We start from the raw sequence: 24,168 nt of genomic DNA, 5'->3' as shown, positions 1-24,168 counted from the left end.
TTTACATGCGTACTACATGGTGAGCCCACCCTAGCCTGGCGAGCTTGATACGCTGCACGGCAGAGAGGTCGCCGTACATCTCGTATAGCTCGTCGTTATAACTAGTGATGGGAGCTCGGAATCGAACCTACCCGATTCCGATTCCGTGTTCGAAATCAATTCCGGAGCCGATTCCGATTCCGGAGTCGATTCTGGAACCGGTTCCAGAGCCGATTTCGAAGCCGATTCCGATTCCGGAAACAATTTTGGAGCCAATTCCGGAAACTGATTCCGGACCTACTAACCGGACCTACTAATTGATTCCAGAAAACTTCGGAGCTAGCCGTAATCGATTCCGACGAAATCTTCATTTTTCTATCACTAGTTATAACAGCTCTTCCATTGTCCTTCAACACATACGGGGCCAAGAATCCTTCTGAGCATCTACCTCTCGAACGCGGCTAAGAGGGTTTCGTCAGATTTTAACAGTATCCATGTCTCAGAGGCTTATGTGAGTACCGTTACTGTATAGGTGCTATATAGTCCCAGCTTCGTCCGTCGCGACAGATTCTTTGAGGTAAACTGATTTTTCAGGCTGTTCAGGCTTTAGTTGCTCTCCGTTTGAACTGTAACACTATTGTCGTTGCTAACCTTTGACCCAAGACAAGTGAATTGTGGGATGGCTTCAACAGTGCGTTCCGCCTACTAGTGTACGTTACGCCTACGTAGATTCTACGTAGATCTGCAATCCGAGGCTCTCTGCCGCGTGCTCTATCTATTGGTAGGCTTCTGCTACATAGGAGAGCTCCAGACTAATGATGTCTATAGTATCAGCGTATGTCAGGATCCTGGTAGACTTATAGAAGATGGTTCCCGTAGTTTCTACCCTCGAGTCGCGGATGGCCCTGTCTAGCGCCAAGTTGAATAGGAGACAGGCAAGCCCGTCCTCCTAGCGCAGACCTCTGGTGATAACTAAAGCTCTGAGAGAGGTCAATCCACCCTCATCTGGCAAGTGACGCTGGTCATAGTCATTCTAACAATGATGTTAATGATGTTGTTAGTGTATATTCCAGCTTTCTATTCCCTAAAATTAGGACCAAATCCCATAACAAAGGAATAAATACTGGTACAAAATCGAATCAGCGAAACGAAAGTCCACCAGTGAGTTTTATCAATGTTGCTGTAGCTTTATTTAACGACACAATTCGCACACAACGCATTACTACAATGAAACTAAACAATACGCTAAACCGATATGCGCCGCTCGTTGTTGCTCCCTCAAGCGCAAAATATCCTAATCAATTTAAAAAAAAAATGGATCCCTCAAATCAACCAAACGTAATAGGAGGGAAAAAACGCAACTAATAGCACAATCAGCACAATTAAGATCCTTTCATGATGTAATCAATGCACTTGCTGCATTCACCAATTTCCTCCCAGTCCGCCACCATGCAGGGCAGCTTCTGCTGGAACCGGGCGATCCGCTCCGTACCCAGCCCCACTGCGCCGTGCTTCAGCGCACTGGTCGCATGGTGGGCCAGCAGCTTAAAGCAGTACCGCCGGGTAGCGTTGTGTTTCGCATTATCGTACACCGGCGTTTCGCGCACGTGCGTCCACGCCATCAGCACGTAATCCAGCAGCGCGTCCCAGTGCCGCGATGCGTACAGATTCTGCGCCTGACCGTGGACCGTCTGCTTGAACGTGGCCAGATGGGTAGCGGCCCGCAAAAACCCATGCCCATCGGTTCGGCTGAAAAACTTCTGGTTCGGCACGCAGGCGAAGATGTTCTTCCGGATGCGACCGAGCTCCGCATCCAGCGGGGTAATATCCGGCAGTGGTAATTCGCGCCGTACCGCACCCTCTAGCTGCCCATTCTTTGCCACCATCGAACCGATGATGCCAATCAACTGTTCCCGGCTGTAACCCTTCAGTATGATGTCCAGCGGGATGTCCTCGTTCACCCGGTTCATGGCGGTCTCTTCCAGCCGGACCTTTTTCGTACTGGTGCTGGGAAGAAAATCGCCCATCCACATGCGTGACGAGCTTTGGGGCACTCTTTTGGAGGGTGATGAGTATCCGCTGCCACTCGTCGAAGGGGGCACGTCGGAGAATTCCTGCATCAGCGAGCGCTTCCGGGGCGAACTGCGCAGCATCATCGTGGAGACGTTTTTCGTAGGCGTTTTCATGGGCGAAGGAAACATGGCACGATCGGCGTGATCCGGTGACCAGATGACGGTCCGGCGGCGCCTTCCCCGCTGCCGGATGACCATCTCCTCCGGCGAGAGTGTGGGCGTCAGGATGCTGTCCGGAATGTTCGCGCTCGGGCTGTGGATGGGCCGCGGTCCGAGCACGCTCCGCTGCGGCGTGGCTGCCGTTTGTGTCGGCGTGGGGGAGGTAACGGATACGGTAGCGTGTCCCGTCCCTATCGGCAGCTCGCCCAACGGTGCCCGGGTTCGCGGTGTACCCTGTTGAGCCATCGGGGAGGGCCTCTTCTGGTGCCCTGAAAAACAAACAAACGCCAAACCAATGAAAACAAGCCTCCGCGGAGAGAGGTCGATGATGTCACCCAGCACTTACTCTTCGAGTTTCAGCAACAAATACACTTTTCAGTATTTAAAAACCTTTTTACGGCAAACGAACAAAATACACACAAGGGAAAAACGACACCAAGCATTACAAAACAGCACAAAACGGATTACAAGGCAAAACGAAGCCAACAAAACAAAACGCACAGAGAGACGAACACAATTCACATGAAAGAACGCTTTCGCTGTCACTCCTCGGGGTGTGTGATGCCGTGAAACAACAAAAAAGAAGGTGCATTTTCCCGCTCGAATTGCGCGAGAAATTTTCCGTTGGCAGCGGGGTGAGAGTGTGTGCGTGCAGGCGTGTGTACGTGCCACTTTCACACTGACGGCGCGCGCTCGCTCCGTTTTGACATTCCGACATTCACGTCAAACAGATGTAAACAATAACAAAGCGAAAAGGAACATTCTTTCGGTTGCAATTGCAAGGAGAAATCGCCACGATGGAGAGCAATAAAACGCACAGTAAGGCTGTTGAAAGATGGTTTTCTTGTGCTTTTTTGTAAAGTAATAATGTATTTCTTCCTTTTCGCAGACGACCAGGAGGTGACGGGCGTGTCCCGGAGTGGTCGCGTCTGCAAGAAACCCTCCAAACTGATGGACTTCCAGTCGCCGGATGATATTGAAGCGAAGCAGAAGAAGCTGCCCGTGTCGCATCGGCAATCGGCCAAGCTGTCCTCCTCGCAGGTGCGGCACTTGATTCACAATGGAGTCAATTTGTCCTCTTTGACCTTCGGTTTGTCCTTTTTACTTGGTAGGATGATTTGCTTTCCCCACATGAGGATGGGCACACGGAATCGGACGAGCACGAGGACTCGCATTCGAACGGATCGAGCGGAAGCGAAACGTACAGCAGCGATGAGGACGCAATGGACATTGAGGAAGTGTACACTGGGCTGAACGATGGTGATCGGAGCGAGGGTGAGCTGGTGATTGATGCTGGCTCGAAGAAACGGGTAAGGAGAGAGTGAGAGAAAATATGCCCAACATTCATAAATCCACAATGGATACAATTCCAATTGCAGCCGACGAAGAAAAGGGCCGATAAAAGTAGACGCCAAAGCAACAAGAGCCCTAAAGCAGGTGGCAGAAGCTCGGCAGCGAAGCGCAGGAAACCGACCAAACGCACCAAAACGAACTCATTCTCACAGAGCAAGACAAGGAAGGATAAAACGGTTCCGACTAAACCGGCCGGATGCATGCCCACGGATGTGGCTGCGCATCTCAGCCTGCTGGGAGACAGCCTAACGATTATTGGAGAACGACTAAAAGAGCATGAAGTGAGTTCGTTGTCCTAGCCATTCCATTAGTTAAGAGGTGAATTAACCTTCGCCATTTTACTTGCAGGGACAAATTACCGTTTCCGGCAGCTTATCCGTTCTGTTGGACAGTTTAATCTGCTCACTTGGCCCACTGATGTGTCTGACACTGCAAATACCCGGCATGGAGCGGAACTCGGACCATCTGCGGGAGCTGTTTAGGAACACGCTGGATAACATTGCCTACGTAATGCCCGGATTGTAGTGGGGGAAACGGAAAGGGCGACGCATATCTATACTATTAAGTTATTGTCCTACATTGTACATAAATCATTACAGTTACGAAGGTCTGAAAGTGATTACGAAGGAGTAGTGATGGGTAAAGTTGGCAAAAATCCTGAGTCGACTCCAATCCGACTCTGATAATTTCGGAACCGATTTAGGAAGGTAGGTCCTCCCAGCATTATTCGGAGTCGTCCGGAGTCATTAGGCGTCGTCCGAAATTGATTGGAGACGGAGTCATCCGGAGTCGGGCCAGGTCGACCTTCGAAACAATGGCCTGTATACGAAGTTCACGAACAAATTAAAAGACAAAAAACACAACGAAATGAAATGCCTAGTCACAAGCTCATTGTACCGGACGGCTCCCGTTGACTCCGACTGATTCCAATCACTCCGAATTCCAATCCGACTGATTCCGGTCGTCTCCGATCGACTATGGACGATTCCGACTACGTTGAACTCCGGCCGACTCCGGACGACTCCCGTTCCAAACGACTCCAAACGACTCCGGATGACTCTGGACGACTCTGAACGACTCTGGTCGACTCTGGACGACTCCGGACGACTCCGGACGACTCCGGATGACTCCGACTCCGGACGACTTTGGACGTTTCTGGACGAGTCCTTCTCCGAACGACTCTGGACGACTCTGGGCGACTCCGACTTTGAACGATTCTAGACGACTCCGGACAACTCTGGACGACTCTGGACGACTCCGACTTCGAACGACCCTAGACGACTCCCACTCCAAACGACTCCGGATGACTCCGGACGACTCTGGACGACTCTGGACGACTCTGAACGACTCTGGACGACTTTGAACGACTCTGAACGACTCTGCACGGCTCCGGACGACTCTGGATGACTCCGGTTGACTCCGACTTCAAACGACTCCGGATGACTTTGGACGACTCTGGACGACTCCGAATCCAAACGACTCTAGACGACTCAGACTCCAAATGACTCCGGATCAACGGATGACTCCGGAGGACTCCGACTTCAAACGACTCCGGACGACTCTGGACACCTCCGCACGACTCTGGACGAGTCCTACTTCGAACGACTCCAGACGGCTCCGACTCCAAAAGACTCCGGACGAATCCGGACGACTCTGCACGACTCTGGACGACTCCGGACGACTCTGGATGACTCTGGATGACTCCGACTTCAAACGACTCCGGACGACTCCGGATGACTCTGGACGACTACGACTCCGAACGACTCCGGGCGACTCCGAACGACTCCAATTCGGCAATTTTTAAGTCTAAATTCTTCCAATTAAGTATATGCCATCCAGTGAAGATACAATTAAGAGTGATCCTCATAACTTTGGATATTTGCCGAAGATTAGCATCCTTCTCATAGATAAAAGGCCTAAACTAGAAGCAATTCTTTGTTGGACGTAACCGTCATTTAGTTAAATATCGTAATTTAATTTGAAGGATGTCTATCTTTGGAGTTTTAAAATTTAAGCAGATTTCGACACTCATCATCGATCATCATCGAACAGAGATCCAAACACATGCACACATACACACTCGGTTCTACTCAGTACTTGGTAGTTTATTTCGCAATTATACCTCACGGATCACAAATATTCACACCTTGCCAAGGGGTTTTCTTTACACAAACACACTTCTGCTTCGTGCGCGGAAACATTGCGGCGCTCCGCCCGTATTCCAAGCAGTGCTAATAAGGTTAATAATAAAAATAATATAATTTAACATGGTGCAACACGCAGTAGGAGTAGGAGGACAGATGCCATCGCGATTGAGCTGCCCCCGTCGCCCTGGAACGGGTTTTAAAACGATTGAATCAGTAGCATCAGCTCCTCCTTCAGGAAATCGGTCAAGCTCTTCGACTCATTTTCGTAGCAAAAGTTAAACACCACCGTCGGCACCAGCCGCAGATCGTACAGCGACCGGTCCAGATCGTCCGGATCGTCGTACTTCAGCCCGCCGGGCGAGACGAGCGCAAAATCGGCCGACTCGTGCATCAGGCACGACTGCACAAACTCGCACACTTGGCCAAACTTCTCGTACACGTTGAACGTCCCCTGCAGGTACACCCCGTTCGGGAACCGCACGCGGATCAGCGAAAACTTGTACCGATTGATCGTGCGCAGCTCCTCCTTTTCGCGCATCGCTTTCGTTTTAAGGATTTGCGCCTGCTCGAGCGCCTCCGTGCGCAGCTGCTGCTCGCGCTTGATCTCTTCCGGCGAGATGCGGAAAAAATCCGGCGGCAAGTTGCTGCGCTTCACCTGCGACGGCAGCAGCACCTGCAGATTGCGGTCCAGCTCGACCGGTATCGGTTCGGCCGCTTTCAGCGCCTCCAGCAGCACCTCCAGCGAACACTCTGGGTCGATGTTGTCCTCCGACCAGATCAGGTGCGGCTCCCCATCCAGCTCGATCTCGGCGAAGCCGGCCGCGTGCAGAAAGTCGAGCGAACCCTCGCACACCTTGATCTTGTCGCAGAACATCCGGTTCGTCATGCGGATCTTCTTGTACTTCTCCTCCGTCGGGTTGTTGATGATGTTTTCGATGCATTTCGACAGCGTTTCGATGCACACCTCCGCCCTGTCTTTGGGATTGCAGTTGTAGATGATGAGACAGGCGGTGAGGCCCCGGTCGGCCGCCAGCTGCTCGTACAGAAACTCCTTTATTCTGCCCTTCCACTCCTTGTACGGGAGAATCTCGTCCCCGATCATTGGGCAGCGGAAGAACACGCCCTGCACCGCGTAATCTTTGCGTGCCTCCTGGGCGGTGCCGTCCTCCGCGGACCCTTCCTGCTCGGTGGGACCGCCCCCCTCTTTGGCTTTCTTTTCCGCCTCGAGCTCTTTGCGCACCTGCGCCCGGATTGCCGCTAGCGACGTGTTGAACTCTTTCTTGTCCTTCCCCTCGAAGCGGGCCAGCGCGGCATTGGCGGCCGCTTTCGCTTCCGCCGACAGTTCGTTGCGCTTCGGCGGTACGTACGCGTCCTTCTGCTTCGAGGAGCTTGCTTTCGAGGATGGTGGTGGTGGTGCGTCGGAGTTGAGCTTCCGGCCCGGGCCGGCAACACCGAGCTTCAGCTTCGCTTCCGCTTTCTTGCGCAGGAAAAAGTTCTTTATCTTGCTCGGGGCCATCTTGCGTGGGATTTGGCTTTTTTAGATCCGCGGCGTGTGCTCCTTCGGCAGGTTCAGCCGGGCCACGGAAAGCTTCAGCTCTTCGATCTCCTTAGCAGTGCCTGCGGGAATGGGAAACGGGAACCGTTAAAGTGTTATTTTTTATGAAACTATGCCGTACTTTTCCTTATCACGCTGATAACAACAATCACCAGAGAAAAAAAAACGGATGAAACAAAACAAAAAAACAACGCATTTTTACGATGACTCATCAACCGATCGATACTTACTCGGGCGAATGAAGCGGTTCGTTATGCGGTTGCCGTACTTTCGCCAGGATAGCGCGATCAGCACCAGCAGCGACAGCAGCAGGGACGCGAAAATCTGCAGCAAAAACAGCTGGAAATCGGTAAAATCGAGCCACCGGGCACCGCCGCCGAGCGCGACCCTGGCCAGCTGCAGCGTTTCGCACAGGAAGCACCAGCCCGCGGTCAGCAGATTCAGCTCGTACGGGCCGCCCGCACCGTCAGCAACACTTTCACCTCCCGCTTCGTACCCGGGGACAGCTGCTGCTGCTGGCGGTGGGGATGGTGGTGATGATGGTGGAGCCGCCGCACCTGACAAGGACGACGACGATGCTGCTGGCGTGAACTGCCTGCGCACGGAGTTGCTCACAATGAGCAGATAGTCCGACAGCACCTGGGTAATGTTCAGCGACGTAAGTGCATCGAAAAACATTGAACCGCGGAGGTGCGTGTGGCGCAGTAGAGGAATGTGTGTGACACGGTAAAAAAAAAACACGGCTTTCCCCCCTTCTGGGATAACGATGATCAGGTTTTTGCAAAAATCGGCACTGTTCGATATTTACGTTTTCGTTGTTTTGCTGTCAGTTGTCGATTTAGCACCCGTACAACATGGCGAGGGTTTTTGACGTTCGAATATTGCTGCACCTCGCTCATTTTCTCTAGCCGTCCTTTACTTGCCGACAGTGCTCATTTCAAAGTGAGCTTATGTGCCCCCTCCTCCCCAAGGATAATGTATTTAGAAGGTTGATTTTTATCGCTTTTGCTGGGCGACATTGTGGGGGACATCTGTCACTCTCTGCATACAAATTTCATTACCCCGCACCAGCCCTCCCCGATTTTTATACCGGAGCCCCCGGAAGAGATGTGTCAAGTCGAGAAATGTCATTTTGCTCTAAACAACTTAACCTTGTCATTTATTACACCTTGCTCCTCCCCCATTTCACTTTGAACGCTTTCTCCACCGTTGTACGTATGCTCTTTATTGTGTTCATGACAATTTACGCGAATTTTACTTATTTAATGCAATTGATGTTGAAAATGAGTTATTTCTTTTAGTGTTTTAAAGCTTTTAAAAAATGCAATTGACAATTGATGGAGAAAATTGTACTGATTTGACAACTGAACTGTCAAAAATAAAATTTCGCATTACTCGAATTCGCGTAACTCGAGTGTCGGGGCAAGACCGTACATAAATAAAAGCACCGTTAAAAGTTCAATACCGGCTTTCCCCGATTCCCTCAGCGTCAAGATCACCCGCAAATGAAGACTGTATATAAAAAGCCACCACCGAATCAGCTAATGCAATAGCGGAAGTGAGCAAGTGAGACGGCTAATATGGCACACACATGAAATGTAGAGCCCCGTAAGGTGGTCAATGAGGGGAGGAGGTAGTGGAGGGTATTTATTTGTTTGCCATTTAATTTTACCCACCAACACAATCGCACATCAGCGCGAGCTTTTCGACGGTCATCTAGAGACCTCAAAAACGCTCGCGCGAAACGTCAAAAACCGTCACAACGACTTCCAAAAAGCATTGCCAGCGAGGAAAAAACGCACCGACTTGGAGCGTTGGCGAGCTCGCGAAAACCGGTTTTTGGCCTGCAGCCGTGTATACGCTCCTTCATTCACCCCAGCCCAAATGACAGCTCTCTCTCCCTGTAGGCGAGCTGTCACATGACCCAGTGACGGCTGAGCAAAGGGAAGAAAAAAAGAGTCTTGTGATCAACTCTGCAGTGGCTCGAGGGTGAACGACGAAATTTTTCGGGCAGGCGTATTTTGCTCTTTTGCACCACATTCTCCCGTACCCAGTATTGACACGCCGCGAAAATGCCGATCTGTGGACCGAAACTTTCCCTGTGCGGGTTGATTATCTCCGTCTGGGGCATTATCCAGCTGGTAAGTTGTCTTGCCCCTCGGTGGGAGGCTGCGACCCTGCCGCTGGTTGGTTTGTTTATCCCGTGCCCCAGGGGAGAAGCCGAGGGAGCGCTGATGAGTAATCGATAATTCAATACATCCTGGAATGTCCTTTCCGGTGTTTCTTCTCCCCCCTCCTGTAGCTGCTGATGGGAGTGTTCTACTACATCAACAGTGTCGCGCTGATCGAAGATCTGCCGCTGGAGGAGCACTATCCAACGCCGCAGGAGTTTTATGCGGCCGCTGACGTCGCGTACAGTCAGGTGATTAGTCCGGAAACGTGCAACGCGAAGATCCCGCTGGAGCTGTCTAATGACCGTGTTGTTTTGTTGGTTTATTTCAGAACGCATACAACTGCTGGATTGCTGCCTGCATCTACGTGCTAACGCTGGTCATCTCCGTCCAGCAGTTCCACGCGAACAGCCGCTCGACGGTCGCCTAAGTCCACCGAAACCACCAGCCCCGCAATATCATCTTCCCCCCAAAACATATACACACACACATGGCAAAGTGAAACCAGGCGCACCTTTGGGTGGCCACAATTCAGTGTGAAGGCCGCTGTTACTTCTACACAACTACCCCCTCAAAAAAGCTTTGCTTTTACCCTACGATGTAAATATGTGTTTGCTTCCGTTCGCAAAGAGAACCCCAAAAGCACCACGGCTTGATAATTTCGTCCCCTTCGTCCCTGGTAACAATCGTGTCTGCACAACACATTCCGTTTATCGTGTTCGATCGTTCATCCAACATCGTCATGACACGTTTCAAACCTCCGAAAACTGTTTCGTTTCTCCCTGTAATCGTCATTATCAGTGTTCTAAACTCTACTTACACTACACACCACATTGCGCCCGATCGAGAGCCATTTAGTGAACAAAAGTGTTGGAAATAGTCCAGTCCAGTTCTATCCATACCATCCTGCCCCACTGGACCATACAGAGAGACAGAGAGAAAGATCCCCGTAAGAGCAAACAAAAAGAGACCAACCAACATCGATGGGTCCCACGTTTTAATGAGCTCTGAACGACAAAGAAACCGTTTTCCCTTCCATCTCTTGCCCCGAGGGCAAACAGCTCGGCTCGGAGTAAGCTTGTGCAAAGAAGCGGTAAATATCTTTGGAAACATGAAATCCCCTCAACCACACGGTGTCCATACGATCGACAGCACTTACCTATATTGAACGTTGGATTACTGACACAAATGTCGCTGCAATTTGGTTGATTAATGATGTAATAAATAATAGGAAATATATACTTTTCGTTGGAAATGTTTTACCCTTAACCGTATCTTTTCGTTTGTTTGTATTTTTTTCTTCAAATTGGCATCATTTACACGGTTCCTCCAACCAATTGGGAGGTTCAACCGCTTTTTTACTTAATTGAAAGAAACTACTACTCCTATGGTTGTTGATCTTTCATGTAAAATAGCGTAAAATTATGGCTTACCTATTTCATTTAGAGATACTTGATAAATAATTTAGAGTAAAAGAAGCAGAATAGCCTTTTGTGCAGAGAAAACACATTTTTTAAACAATTTATCGGTTCGATTTGAGTGTTACCCCTGGAGTTATGCAATTTTGTAACAAAAAGGAGAAATTTGTAATGATATTGCATACTTCGAGGCGTTTAATTTCTTATTTGCCGCGCATGGTTTAGTGACTATGATCGGGAATAGGGGCAATTACGATGGAAAGGTCTCTATTTGCGTTTATTTGACATCAATCCAAACGATTAATTCACAAACGCATCTTCAATCGATTTCTTGGTAATTTTAATGCTTTATTACTCCAGAAGACATCTAAAAAATACAATAGTCTGTAATGTGACGTGACGTTTAAATACACATATTACTAAGTTCTAACTGATGTAATCCCATCAAACCAGCAGCTACCGAATTTTATAATGTATAATGTTTTCTTCACTGTTTTGATCTGTCCGTCTACTTAGCGTCTACGATTATGCTCGATTAAGTAGTAACTACGGTAAAAATGGACCTCGATTCCTGTGCCTGCGTGGTGTGTCACTGTTTTAAAAATTGGGTTACATGGACATTGGGGAGCATCATTTCAATCCATTATGTAGTTTTTAAAAATCAAAAAAGGAATATTAAAAAAGGACAATCTTGCAACAGGACACAGTACGAGAAAGAGGTGTTAAAAAATAAATCGAATGCCTTACAAAGAGAGAGAGAATACACCTCCCCCGCTCCCCCCGCCTAACCGTGCGTCGTATCATCGTCGACAAAGTCACGTGCCACCTCCTTGGTGACGCAGTCCACGTGACTCACCTTGTTCCGGAACCGCACACCGTAAAACTTGTGCGCCTTCTCCATCAGCTCCGGCCGGAACGTGGTCGTAATGAACTGAGCCCGATCGCTCTGCTCGTGTATCATGTCCGCCACGGCACTGCGATGCTGCGCGTCCAGCGCCTGGTCGATCTCGTCAAACAGATAGAACGGTGCCGGATCGCACTTCTGGATGGCGAAGATCAGCGCCAGCGCGACCAACGATTTCTGCCCCCCGGACAGCTGGTTCATCTCGCGCATCTCCGCATCGACCTGCGTGAACGACACGCGTATCCCAATGCCGGTAAACTCGTCCGACGTTTCCACCTCCCGCTCCATATCGTTGCCCTCCTGATCGTTTGTGGTGCGCAGTATCAAATGCCCGTTGCCCTGCGGTACCAGCTTCTTGAACACCTCGGAAAAGTTGGCCGCCACCTGCCGGAAGGTGAACTGGATCGCTTCCACCTTGCGCGCCTCGAGCAGCTGCATCAGCTCGCAGATCTTGTCCTTGCCCACGTCCAGCTCGGCCTTGCGCTTGTACAGCTTTTCCTTCTGCTCGCTAAAGCTCAGGAACTGGTCGAGCGCCTTCTTGTTCACGTGGTTGTACTTCTTCAGATGCTGGTTCGCCTTCTCCAGCTCCTTGAACAGCGACTTGAGCGACATCTTCTGGTAGCTCGCGTCCACGTTCGGCAGCGCGCCCAGCCCCGCGATCTTCTCCGTGCACTCGTCGATCTTCTGGCGCAGCATGTTCTCCTTCGTCGCCCACTTCTCCATCCGCTTGCCGTCCTCTTCCAGCTTTTCCTGCGCTTCCTTCTCCTTCTGGATCCACGATTCCAGCTCCTTCTGGAGCGTTTTCTGCTGCTTGAGCGCTTCGCTCAGCTTCCGGTCGACCTCCTCCGTGTCGGTCAGCACCTTCTTGATGCGCTTCTCCGTCGCGACCACCTCGTTGCGGCAGTTCGTCAGCTGCCGCTTCCGGTCCTCCACCGAGATTTCCTGCAGCGCCTGCACCAGCTCGTCCTTGCGCCGGAACAGATTGTTCGTGAGCAGATTCTCCAGCTTGTTCTTCGTCACCTCCAGGCTCATGCGCGACGTGAACGCTTCCTTGTTCTCCTGGTTCAGCCGCCGGATCTCGTCGTTCAGCGAGTCCACCTCGTGCTGGTCCTGCACCGACAGCTGCGACATCAGCTCCTGGTGCAGCTCGTTCTCCAGCCCCTCCTTCGTGCTCGTCATCGCCTCCAGGTTCGCCTTGCACTGCGCCAGCGACCGCTCCTTCGGGCTGCGGAAGCGCTCGATGCGCGACAGCTCGTCCTTCATCAGCCGGATGTCGGCCTGTATCTTCTCGAACGCGTCCTTCGATTTGCCCTGCTTCGTTTCCGTCTTTTGCATCTCCGACACGATCGAGTTGATGTTCGCCTCGGTCTGCTTCAGCTCGGCCCGAAAGTCGGCCAGCTCCTTCTCGTGCTCCTGTATCAGCTGGCTGTACTCGGAGCGCTTCTTCTGCATCTCCAGTCGCGAGCGGGACGTGTTAAAGTACCCGCCGGTCAGCGAACCCTTCGACGACACCTGATCACCCTCGAGCGTGACACAGTCCAGGCCGGTGCTTTTGGCCAGCTCGGTCGCCCGCTCCAAATTACGACAAATCAGCGTCTTGCCGAAGATGTACCGCAGCGCCTTGTCGTACTGCTCCTCGTACTTGAGCTTCGAAATCATCGGTATCGAGTCGGGATCCTCCGGATAGTCGTGGATCTTCACCTGCAGCCGGTTCAGCGGCATAAACGTCACCTCGCCCGGCAGCTTCTGCTTGTTCATCTCCTTCAGTATCTGCGTACCGACGCGGTCCGACTCGACGATGTGATGGAACAGCCGATTGCCTGCCGTCACCTCCACCGCGGTGTAGATCGACTTGTCGCAATTGAAGTTCTCGATCACCGGCCCATAGTACGCGTTGGCAATATCCGCATACTCACGACCTCGCTGCAGAAAGCTCTCCAGCACCTTGCGCACCGAATCGCGCCCATTCAGGATCGGTTTGCCCGCCATCGAGCGAAGCGCCTGGTCGGCCCGCGCCAGCTCCTCCTTGTACCCGGACAGCGTTTGCGTCACCGCCGTCTCCTTCTTCCAGATATCGTTCCGGAGACTCTGGTAGTGGTCCTTCTTCTTCTTCAGCTCGTAAAAGTTCTTATTGTGCTCGTCGATCTGGACGCGCAGCTGCTCGAACGATTCCGTGTGCTCCTGGATCTTCTTCTCCAGCTCGCCCTGCTTCGCAATGTCCTTCTTCAGGTCGTCCTGCAGCTTGTTCTGGTGCGAAATTTTGTCCTTGATCTGCTTGTTCAGCGACTTCAGCTCGCCCTGGATCCACTTGTCGCGCTCCTCCTTCGACGAGAACTGTGACCCGCGCCCCTGCTTCGCGTACAGCTCTTTGCGCTTCTGCTCCTTCAGATTGAGCTCGCGCGAACACTCCTCCTCCTTCCGGCGCATCGCCTCGTACCGGGGCCGCACCTGCTCCAGCTCCTTCTCCTTCTCCGCGATCGTGATCTTCAGCCGCTCCAGCTCCTGCTCCGCCCGCTCCTTCGACTTGTTGTCGCCCTGCACCTCATCCGACAGGTCGGAGATCGTCAGATCCAGCTTCGTCTTCTCGCGCAGCAGCTGCTGATGCTCCGTCGCCAGCACCGACTTCTCGTCCTTCGCCGTCACCACGTCCTTCTTCGCGTCCTTCAGCGCCTTCTGCGCGTTCTTCAGCCGGTCCTGCGCCTTCTGTATCTCCTGCGTCAGCAACAGCTGCTTGTCGCCGGACGATTTGCGCTGCCCGTCCAGCTCCTCCAGCTGCTTGCGCGTCTCCTTCAGCTCCGTCTCGTAGATCACGTACTCGAGCGTGCGGCGCGCCTTGTCCCACTTCTGATACTCGGACAGCTCCTCCTTCTCCTCCTCCAGCGTCTTCAGCCGGTCCTCGATCGTGCGCAGATACTCGGAAATCTTCTCCAGCTTGCCCTCGCTCTCGCGCAGCAGATTCATCGACTCCTCCTTCCGCTCGTCGTACACGCGCGTGCCGGCCACCTCGCGCAGCAGCTTCAGCCGGTGCGAGTCCGGCGCGGTCGCCATCTGGTTGATCTTGCCCTGCTTCACAATGTAGTACGGGTTGGAGTTGGAGAAGCCGGCCGACTCGAGCAGATTGACCACCTCCGACCGGGGCACGACCTTTTTGTTCAGGAAGTACTGGTCCTTCTTCGCGCCGATCACGCGCCGCAGGTAGATTTCCTCCTTGTCGATCGGGACGCGGTTGTCCGAGTTGTCGAAGATGATTTCCACGTACGCGGACATGGCCCGCGGGCCCGTTCCCTCGTGCAGCAGCGCCTGCCGCTGCTCGGGCCGCAGATGCGTAAACTCGTCGCTCAGCACGAACTGGATGGCGTAGAAGAAGTTGCTCTTGCCGGAACCGTTTCGGCCGACCACCACGTTGTGGCGTTTGTCGAACGGCTCCACCACCGTTTGCTCCCGGTAGCTTTTGAAGCCCTGGATGATAACCTGCAAGCAGTGGTTGGGATGGCAAAATGTTTATTTATATTATTTGTAGACAGTTTTATTGCGACTTTCTTACCTGTTTTATATGCATGGTTGATTGGATGAGTTTGGGTTATTTCCTGGAAAATTGGGTTCACAATTCGGAGTACTTCTTCTTCTTCTTTCTCGTCCACTTGGTTAGCTTGTAGCTCTGCTGGCAAAGGAAAGAATCAAAATTAATTATTTTAAATTAATGAAAACATACTTTTACAACAATCTTTAGCTTATTTTAACAGCAGGAAAATGGAAAAATCTTCCAAAAACCAGCGCCCGACCACTTTACCTTTGTGCAAGCTTTTACACGTCCAGTCCGGCAGATAGAGGCTACCAAATTGCACCACAATTTCCAACCTTTCCGGACAAATATTTCACCGTACCTTTCACTGCCCCATCACGCCCACCGGTTGTGCTCGCGTCTAGGCGCAGCCCAACCTATTTTAAGTGATTTTTCCTACAAAAAAACGAAATTTCTTTTTGGGACGCCACTTTATAAACAAATCTCTCCGGGCGGACGCGCTTGCCTCTCGAGTTGGTCGACTTTTTTTTTCGTTTGACGTTTTCAAAATCGATGAAAGTCGAAAAATAACAAACAGTCCCTTTGACAGCTGTCAGTCGGTTGGGTGCAAAATGCGCGCCAAACGCGCCACAACAACGTCGCTTTGTTGTGGAATTGGAAGAACCTCGCACTGGGGGCAGACTTTGTGTGTGTGGTCAGTGTTTTTTTTAAATAATAACCCCCGCAAAATGATCAACTCGAGACAGAACTATCTGAACGCGAAGCGCTTTTCGGCGGATCTGGCGCTGGAGCACATCATCCCGCACAATGTGTGCTTCTACCTGATACCACCGATCGTGGACCTGACGATCGACGAGTTCGAAAAGCTGGCCCTGGAACGTCTCAAGATGCTGCGGCTGCTCGAGCAGGTGACGGCCAAAAACCCAAAAGTGTCCTCGGAAGCGTGGCGCGAGGCTGTACTCGCGGAGGTCAATCACGAGGGGCTGCGAACGTACGCCAAGCTGGCGCGCGGAAACCTGAACGACGATGCAAGCAAGGCGGCCCGTCGCAGAGACTATCTGTCCCACTTCATCCTGAGGTTCGCTTACTGCCGGTCGGAGGAGCTGCGGCGCTGGTTCGTGGCGCGCGAGATGGAACTGTTCCGGCTCAAGTTCGGCGCGCTGTCGATGCGCGACGTGAAGGACTTTCTCGAGGTGTACGAGCTCGACTACAAGCCGCTGTCGGACGAGGAAAAGCTGGACATTTCCGAGCATCTGTGCGCGAGCACGTACAACCACACGCGGCTCAAGATGGAAACGACCGACTTCTACGCGGTGCACTTTACCGAGGTGCTGAATCTGGTGCGCGACCGCAAATGCTTCCTCAAGGCGGGTGTCGCGTACATCACGCCCGAGCACTTCACGCACGTGATCGGCAAGAAGCACCAGCAGCTGATCGAGGACGGGCTGAAAGGTCATCTGCGCCTGCTGCCGACGCTGGAAATCGACGAGCGGTTCGCGATGCTGCTGAAATCGATCCACACGTCGTACACGGGCAAAAACTACACGGTGGCCAAGACGGGCAGCGTACCGGTGGAAAGTCTCGACCAGCTGTCGAAGAAATCGTTCGCGCTGTGCATGCGCAACGTGCACGATACGCTGCGCGCGACGCACCACCTGAAGCACGTGGGCCGCATGCAGTACACGCTGTTCCTGAAGGCGATCGGCGTCACGATGGAGGATGCGTTGCGGTTCTGGCGCGAGGAGCTCACCCGCGGCAAGGTGCCGATCGAGAAGTTCGAGAAGGAGTACGCGTACGCGATCCGGCACAATTACGGCAAGGAGGGGTCGCGCATCAACTACTCGCCGTTTTCCTGCATGAAGGTGATCACGACACCGATCGGGCCGGGGGAAACGCACGGCTGTCCCTTTAAGAATCTCGATTCCAGCACGCTCAAGATGAAGCTGACCGGTTACGGGCTGAGTGCGATCGATGCGGACGAGGTGGCCGGGTATGCGGCCAAGGGCCACTATCAGATCGCGTGCGGAAAGTACTTTGAGGTGGTGCACGAAACGAAACTGGAGGAGGGCATTAACCACCCGAACCAGTACTTCGAGCTGAGCCAGCTGACGATGGAAGGGAAGGAGCGGCCACGCCAGGGGCATGCGGCAGCGGCCGCGAACCAGTCGGCCCGCTGGAACAGCCAGCCGAACAGCCAGTCGACGCAGGACGGCGGCATGGTGGGCGATTCCAGCACGCTAAACGGGGCGGACGATGATCTGGAGCTTTGGGAAATCATGGAATCGAAGGAGAAGGAAACGGATGCGGACGGTACGATGCTTGCGGTACCGGTGGCGGAGAGTTTGAGCAAGAAAGTCAGCCCGAAGCAAACGAAAGCGGCGCAGGAATGGGATGACGATGATTTTGATATGCTGGAATTTAACGAGTAACGTGGTTGGGAGGAAGGGGGGGGTCTATTTTTATTTATTAGTCAATAACAGGTTCGTTGTACTTTTTTTATTAACGCAATGGACATTAACATTAATAAAACGTACGTTTTAAGCATATTTCGCTGTTTACAATAGCTTTAATAATAATAATAATGATAATAATTAAGCAAAATAAGAGATAAATAAAATAATTATTTGAAGAAGTGGAAATAACACCCTAAAACGAATAGTAAAATAGTCCAAGATTCAAATTACACTGATTTCGACCGTCATACGCCTAACAGTATGCAATGTAGCGTTTGTTTAAATGCACGCTTACCTGACGCCTGAAAGTATGCAATTGCATTTTAATTACAGTGCCCTTCAAATAAATCAGTTTACCAACAAAAAAAATGGTAATGCACATTTCAAGTCATTTTTTATTCAAGATAGATGAAACTTGTGGTAATGCAGCGAACATTTGTAAAACAATCAAAATAAAAAGAGTTGGTTAAAATTCATGTTTCGCTCATACTTACGTTATTTTCATGTCTTTCTTTCCGCCCAGCACACATGCACACATTACCTTTCAGAGACAGGTTTAATGCCACCGCTTCCCTAACAAAGAGGCAATTTTGGCCGTTTTTTATACATTGAACAAAATAAAATAACGCTAATTTCATTCCTTCGGCGTGCATTATCAAACGCGTTAATAGTATGTCGCCGTATTTACACCACCAAAACACTGCCAACTCCATATCTCGCGCTTCACCAAGATTTTACCATCCCAACCGTCGAGAGAGCGGGAGAGGGAGTGAAGGTCAACAACTCCACGGCCGACCCGCGGGTACCCATCGATGATGACGTAATTGCGTCAACAGTGAAGAGCTAATAAGCAGGGCGGCCACATACAGCCATACGGCAGAAAATCCCACAACCGTGTCCGCGTACCCCAATCACTGTATGTATGTGTGTGTGACGCTTTTTCGTAGATATTGTACTTTGAAAAATAAAAAATAAAAACGCCCTCCGAAGATTTAACGTTTGGCAAAACTAAATAGCGAAATGGTCGATTTTATTTGTAAATATTTTCAAAAATAAAGTGATAAACGAAATCGATAAACGCTTACAAATAAATATCTTTCTTCAAATGACTCTAACATCTGTCTGTCTCTCTTACGCCGTCGCGCAAACGAACTAGCACATGGTGCTTCCTCACTTTCTCCCATTTTTTTCTCTACAAGCTACAAGTAAATAGTTGAAACAAAAATTGCATCCTTTTGTTTGTTTGTTTATATTAGCATTCATTTCTACACCTCGTGGCGTACACGCTCACACTGGCACGCACTGTGACTTTCGGGGTTCGCTCGCTTTCCGTTTTAAATTATATACATCTTGCAATTGCACGCGCAACCACCTCACAAGCACTTCTCATATTACACAAAATTAGGAAACATTTCTAAACCCGACAACTCCCAAAAGCGTGTTGTCGTGTTAGAGTCACTAGAGTAAATTGCTTTGAAATGGTGGTGGGGGAGGGCGGAAGCATGGGAAAGCAGCTTCCCTTTTGAAATGTATGGCATGTATCACACCACTTCCTGGCATGTTATTTCGATTGAAAGCATAGTTTTTACAGAGCGAGAATTGAATGTGACAAAGGAAACTGTAAAACTGTGCGGTCGGGATGGTTTTAGGCAACGCAACAGACTGGGATCAGATCGTTTTGACTATAGAAAACTATCGGAGATGGTAGAAAGCAAAAAAAAAGGAAATAATCAATCTATCGCGCTGTGCAAGAAAGCAGTTACACCTAAATAAAAGCTCTATTTATACTTTAAAAAAAATCATGTAAAAACTAACAATATGACACTAGCATTGCGGGATGCACTTTCAATGCGACACTTTCTCATGCTGCGGCGCTGCAGGAGAATTCGAGTCGACCGTGTCCATTACGCGCCACGGGTAGGTGGTACGGACAGACACGGACGGCTCGATCCAACGACTAGAAGCACTTGTTTTTTTTCTGTTTTTGTTTCAACCGAAGTCTAAAGCATTTGTAAAACAATCTGACTCGTTTGAATGCTACTCCTCGGAACTTACTACCAACCCCTGCTACCCTAAAGGAGACTTAACAACCTATTGCTAACAACATCGATCCGCAAAATCGCTGCTCTCCTCTTGCTTTGTTTCCTGCACAAACAATCGTTCGCGTTGAACGACAAACGCACAGAGCAAGTAGTGGTAAACACTAGCATTATCCACCGTTGTTTTACATACATCTCCCGCTATGGTCCTCCTATTAGTACCGAGAAGCGCCAAAAACACCCCAAATCCCCCTGCGGCGGCGTTCCATACCCAAATATATAGGCTATCAATTCTAATACGATAAGGCATTTCTGTGTCTCACAATGGCAATAAGCTTTGTTCGCGTAAATGTGTTTTGTTTTGTTTTGTTTTCGAGTAACTAACTCTCTCTCTCTCTCCCCCCATTGCGCGTTTCCCTTTACTACGAAAGACCTGAACCTGAAGAGAGCCGCGGAAATCAATTCCCGGGTCGTGTATACACTACCTAGTAGTTTGTTTTTAGTCGCCCTCATGACGACCGGCGCCTCCCTCTCTCTCTCTATTCACACACAAACTAAAAAGAAACATTCCTCACAAACAAACAAAAATACAAACAAAAATCGTATCACGACGCACGCACGCACGCACTTTCTCCCTTTGTTTGCTAGAGGACACCTAAAAGGATGGGATGCACACCGTGTTGCTTTTGTAGACGATGGACGAACATTGGGACCACCAGCCAAGCCCAAAAAACCGAGATTGCTACACTCTTGGTGCATTCAAAACTTGCCCTGCAGCGTGATCGTGCAGCCGGAATTGTGATGCTCGATCACCTGCTGCTTCAGCTGGAAGATGTGCTGCTTCAGATTGCACACCACCCCGCCCAGCTCGGCATTCTGCGCCTTCAGCTCCTTCACCCGGTCCTCCAGCTTCGAGATGCGCTCGAGCTTCCGCTTCCGGCACTTGGAGGCGGCGACCCGGTTCCGCAGCCGCTTGCGCTCCAGCTTGATGCGCTCCTGCGACTCCATGTCGATCGGGCTGACCGGGGGCGACTGGTTGCTGGCGGCGGACGTCGTCGGCTGCGGTTCCTCCTTCACCACACCGGGGTAGTCTACGGGGAAAGGGAAAAAGGAAAGTGGAATGTAAGTCACGGTGAAAACAGTGCCGTCGTACAAGCTCGCTATCGGAAAATAGCCGCCCACTTACCCAGGTTGGTGTACGTGATTTCCCCTCCGCTCATGCCGGTGTGATGGCCGACCGTCGCGGCCGCCATACCGGTGGCGGTGTTTGCCGTCGCGATGGCCGTCACGGGGGCGACCGCTGCCGTCGTTGGACAGAGCCGCTCGATCGCCGACGGACCGACGAGGGTGACACTGTTGGCACTGTTGTTGTTGTTGTTGTTGTTGTTACTCGTACTACTATTGTTGTTGTTGTTGCTGCTGGCGGTGTTGGTGGGCACGTTCGTGTTGAGCTTGCTGGTCGTGTCCTTCTTGTGGATGGAGAGCAGCGCATCCTCGAACCCCTTCGCGAACTGCTGCTGCTCGGAGGTGGCCGACGGCGGGAATATGATGGCACTCGGGGTCGGGGTGGGCAGCGTCGCGTTGGTGCTGATGATTTTCTCCAGCTCGGGCGACACCAGCTTCAGCATCTGCAGGTCCGGGGACGGCAGCACCGACGGCATCGTGATGGACGTGTTGTACCGCGTCTTGCGCGCTTTCCCGGGGCCGAGGTTCAGCTCGAGGGTGGCCGGCCGCTTCAACCCATTCCCGTTGCCCGTCGTCACTACTACCACACCGCCGCCACCACCACCACCGCCGTTCGTTGTGGCCGGAAGGAACTGGGCGTTTGCGTCCTCGTAGAACGATTCCATCGTGTTATTGTTGTTGGCGTGCTTACTGCTCAGCACGTTGTTTCGCATCGTGGCTGTGTGTGGTTGTTGGGAAGGTGGAATCGTTGCACAAATTTCCGTGGGTTTTTCCCAAATCCGAACCGAGGCACCGTGTGTGTGTTGTTTTGTTTTGGACCAGAGACAAGAACAACGAGAAATGTCAAATTGCGTACAGGGATAAACAACACAACCTTCGGGTTCCTTTCACGGATCGAAGTACGCACTGACACTTGTTTGTTTTCTCACACACGCACACACACAACACATCCACGTACAACGAAATAACAGGGTGTTGTTTGGTAGGTGCAGACGCGGTTTTTTAATTTCGATTTAATTACGGATTCACCTTGGAAGGTTAACGAGCTTTTACAACACCCGAGGTACGGGAAGAATGGCGCTTTTTTTTGCTTTGCTTTGCTTTAATGGCACCACACACTACTGTCAAGCCTTTGCGATGACGGATACTTTATCACAACAAACGGATGGTCACAGAGGAGGAAATGACAGGCAATTTGAACTGCCACACTCACACAAGTACACGTACACGAACACACACACAATGATTATCTCTGTCGTTTGCTTTTGCTTTTTGTTGTTGTTGCTGCTTGCTTTTTTGCTTTTTCCTGGTAAGGCCACTTGAAGTGTGTTGTTGGTGTTGTTGTTTTTCTTTCTTGCTGTGGTTTATGGGCCGTATCGTTACCGTCAACAGAGCGCGTTCTATTTGGGCGAACGGGCTCAAACGCTTCGCAAAATGTACGTATTTTTTATCTGCAGTTTGCTCTTTGCTTTGTCGCACACACACACACGCACACCAATTGCACGGGCGAGCTATCGCGTACGCACTCACTCACTCACACACACGTGCACGCGCGCGCTCTCCCGTACGTGCAAACGTCAACACCAATGAAAGACCGCGCAATAATAATGGATTTGTGTCTCCGCACACACACACACATGCACACACGGAACAACAAAGTATTACACAGAATGTTCCGCCACAGCACACACACCGCCGCTCCTTGCCTCTTTGACGGTGGGGTGGATTTTTCACGCGTTTCTACACGGCAACTCACACACCGCACACTAGCGCACACGTGCACACACACACACACGCGAGCACAGGGCGGGAGGGGTGTGGAATATATTTCGCAATGCACACACAGGGCGGCCTACGCCTAATTCACGCTACGCCTACTTAGCAAAAAAGACGGGATGGATGGTGTCACCGTTGTGTGTTGCGGACGGACGGGACTGTCGAAATACACATTCGACGCGATTATTGTTGCACCAATATTCCTTCTCACTGTGGCGCGCGGCACAAGGGCGATGACGACATTACACACCCTTTCAACTTATCTTTCCAATTTGCTGTCTCAAAACCACGCATAAATCACAAACCACACACACACACACACGCACAAGTACTGTTTCGTTGCTGTTTCTTTCGCCGAAGAGCGGTGGTTGGAAAACCCCAATATCCCGTGCGGTGGCTTTCGCGTGCTTTCTGGCGTGGTACTCTGGCTACTGTCGGCCGACAGGGAAAACAAAATGCACGCACGCGCGCGCGCACAGACACACACCCGTCCGGCTTGAAGGTAGAAAAGCGAATGAATGGAGAATGGAAAAATGAAGCCGACTTGATGAAAGCTTCACCCGTACGGGGCGGTTTGCTGGTGTGCGTGCGCTGCTACAGTAGTGTGTGCGGGTTTTGTACGGGAACATATGATTCATGGTGCTAAAAATAGCCCGCATAACGTCATCCACCGGCGCTGCGATTGGCTACCCGTGCGCGCTCGTGCACGATCGTGCTGGGAGGCTTCGTGCTTTTTGCATGTGTGCGCGGTGGTGCTGCTGCAGCATGCTGGCTGGCGGTGCGCGTGTTGTACGCCGTTCGAATTTTGCGCCTGGTTTTTCACAAGCCCTCACTCACTCACGCCCCTTTGTCTACATCCTACATCTGTTTGTGGGGGGAGGCGGGGAGGGAACCGTTTTTGGGGATTGGCGGCAGTTTGGCTTGTTTCTTTCCATCTCGTCCGCGGAATGGCATTAAAAAGGAACGGGAGAGAATTAACAGACAGAAGAAGACAACAAAATCCCGCGTGCGGGTGCGCGCGCGGACACACAACCTTCGCCGACGGTGCTGCGTTTGGGGCTGCCGAGCCAATGCGTGTATGCACGGGTTTGAAAGCTGTTAAAATGGGACTCCCGGCTTTTTGTTACCTCCTTCCCCTCCACCCTTGTTATTTTTGAGTGATGTACAGTAGTGGACGGATGTAAGGCGCAGGTGGAATGTTCGAGAAGGAAGATTTGTTTTGGAAGCAAGAATATTAAATAAACAGCATGATTCAATTCAAATTCAAATTAAAGGATAACAAAGAGTTGCTGAATGCATTTTTCGTTAACACATAAAATGTTTAATCGGGAGAGTTATTTATTCTGATTAAAATTAACACGGCTTCGGTTGTATTTTCAATCAAAAGAGTTATCGTAATTTTAGAAGATATTGCATAAGATTGCCTTACTTGAT

General features: G+C 51.1%; 7 protein-coding genes across 8 annotated transcripts; 3 read left to right on the top strand and 4 right to left on the bottom strand.

Annotated features, from left to right (window-relative positions):
• Positions 1-1,141: 1,141 nt before the first annotated feature.
• LOC120951456 (uncharacterized) lies at positions 1,142-2,822 on the bottom strand. Its single transcript, XM_040370202.2, has 2 exons — positions 2,557-2,822; positions 1,142-2,479 (listed from the first exon to the last, which is right to left on the bottom strand). The coding sequence occupies exon 2, from the start codon at positions 2,454-2,456 to the stop codon at positions 1,362-1,364; it is 1,095 nt and encodes a 364-aa protein (XP_040226136.2). The 5' UTR covers positions 2,457-2,479; positions 2,557-2,822; the 3' UTR covers positions 1,142-1,361.
• Positions 2,823-2,920: 98 nt separating this feature from the next.
• LOC120951457 (HMG box-containing protein 4) lies at positions 2,921-4,165 on the top strand. Its single transcript, XM_049605319.1, has 5 exons — positions 2,921-3,029; positions 3,100-3,251; positions 3,323-3,520; positions 3,590-3,844; positions 3,912-4,165. Exons 1-5 carry the CDS (start codon positions 3,008-3,010, stop codon positions 4,086-4,088), a joined length of 804 nt encoding a protein of 267 aa, XP_049461276.1. The 5' UTR covers positions 2,921-3,007; the 3' UTR covers positions 4,089-4,165.
• A 1,477-nt stretch (positions 4,166-5,642) lies between these two features.
• On the bottom strand, positions 5,643-7,611 carry LOC120950379 (UBX domain-containing protein 6). The gene is made up of 2 exons (XM_040368364.2): positions 7,496-7,611; positions 5,643-7,327 (listed from the first exon to the last, which is right to left on the bottom strand). Exon 2 carries the CDS (start codon positions 7,224-7,226, stop codon positions 5,907-5,909), a length of 1,320 nt encoding a protein of 439 aa, XP_040224298.2. The 5' UTR covers positions 7,227-7,327; positions 7,496-7,611; the 3' UTR covers positions 5,643-5,906.
• Positions 7,612-9,181: 1,570 nt separating this feature from the next.
• Positions 9,182-10,084, top strand: LOC120953127 (ribonuclease kappa). The gene is made up of 3 exons (XM_040372824.2): positions 9,182-9,406; positions 9,568-9,687; positions 9,768-10,084. The coding sequence occupies exons 1-3, from the start codon at positions 9,338-9,340 to the stop codon at positions 9,864-9,866; spliced, it is 288 nt and encodes a 95-aa protein (XP_040228758.1). The 5' UTR covers positions 9,182-9,337; the 3' UTR covers positions 9,867-10,084.
• Positions 10,085-10,164: 80 nt separating this feature from the next.
• Positions 10,165-15,787, bottom strand: LOC120953124 (structural maintenance of chromosomes protein 3). Of its 2 annotated transcripts, none has more exons than XM_040372820.2 (3): positions 15,549-15,787; positions 15,303-15,419; positions 10,165-15,229 (listed from the first exon to the last, which is right to left on the bottom strand). In XM_040372820.2, exons 2-3 carry the CDS (start codon positions 15,315-15,317, stop codon positions 11,639-11,641), a joined length of 3,606 nt encoding a protein of 1,201 aa, XP_040228754.1. In that variant the 5' UTR covers positions 15,318-15,419; positions 15,549-15,787; the 3' UTR covers positions 10,165-11,638. The 2 variants fall into 2 exon arrangements, with proteins under 2 accessions (XP_040228754.1, XP_040228753.1); XM_040372819.2 differs by having other exon boundaries at positions 15,303-15,416.
• A 105-nt stretch (positions 15,788-15,892) lies between these two features.
• LOC120953125 (DNA primase large subunit) lies at positions 15,893-20,314 on the top strand. Its single transcript, XM_040372822.2, has one exon. It carries the CDS (start codon positions 15,893-15,895, stop codon positions 17,708-17,710), a length of 1,818 nt encoding a protein of 605 aa, XP_040228756.2. The 3' UTR covers positions 17,711-20,314.
• Positions 18,726-23,482, bottom strand: LOC120953126 (transcription factor Jra). Its single transcript, XM_040372823.2, has 2 exons — positions 20,960-23,482; positions 18,726-20,864 (listed from the first exon to the last, which is right to left on the bottom strand). Exons 1-2 carry the CDS (start codon positions 21,669-21,671, stop codon positions 20,533-20,535), a joined length of 1,044 nt encoding a protein of 347 aa, XP_040228757.2. The 5' UTR covers positions 21,672-23,482; the 3' UTR covers positions 18,726-20,532.
• Between the last annotated feature and the right edge of the window lie 686 nt (positions 23,483-24,168).

This window comes from Anopheles coluzzii, chromosome 2 (genome assembly GCF_943734685.1).
Source record: "Anopheles coluzzii chromosome 2, AcolN3, whole genome shotgun sequence".
NCBI lineage: Eukaryota > Metazoa > Arthropoda > Insecta > Diptera > Culicidae > Anopheles > Anopheles coluzzii.
This window is presented reverse-complemented; position numbering and strand designations above follow the sequence as displayed.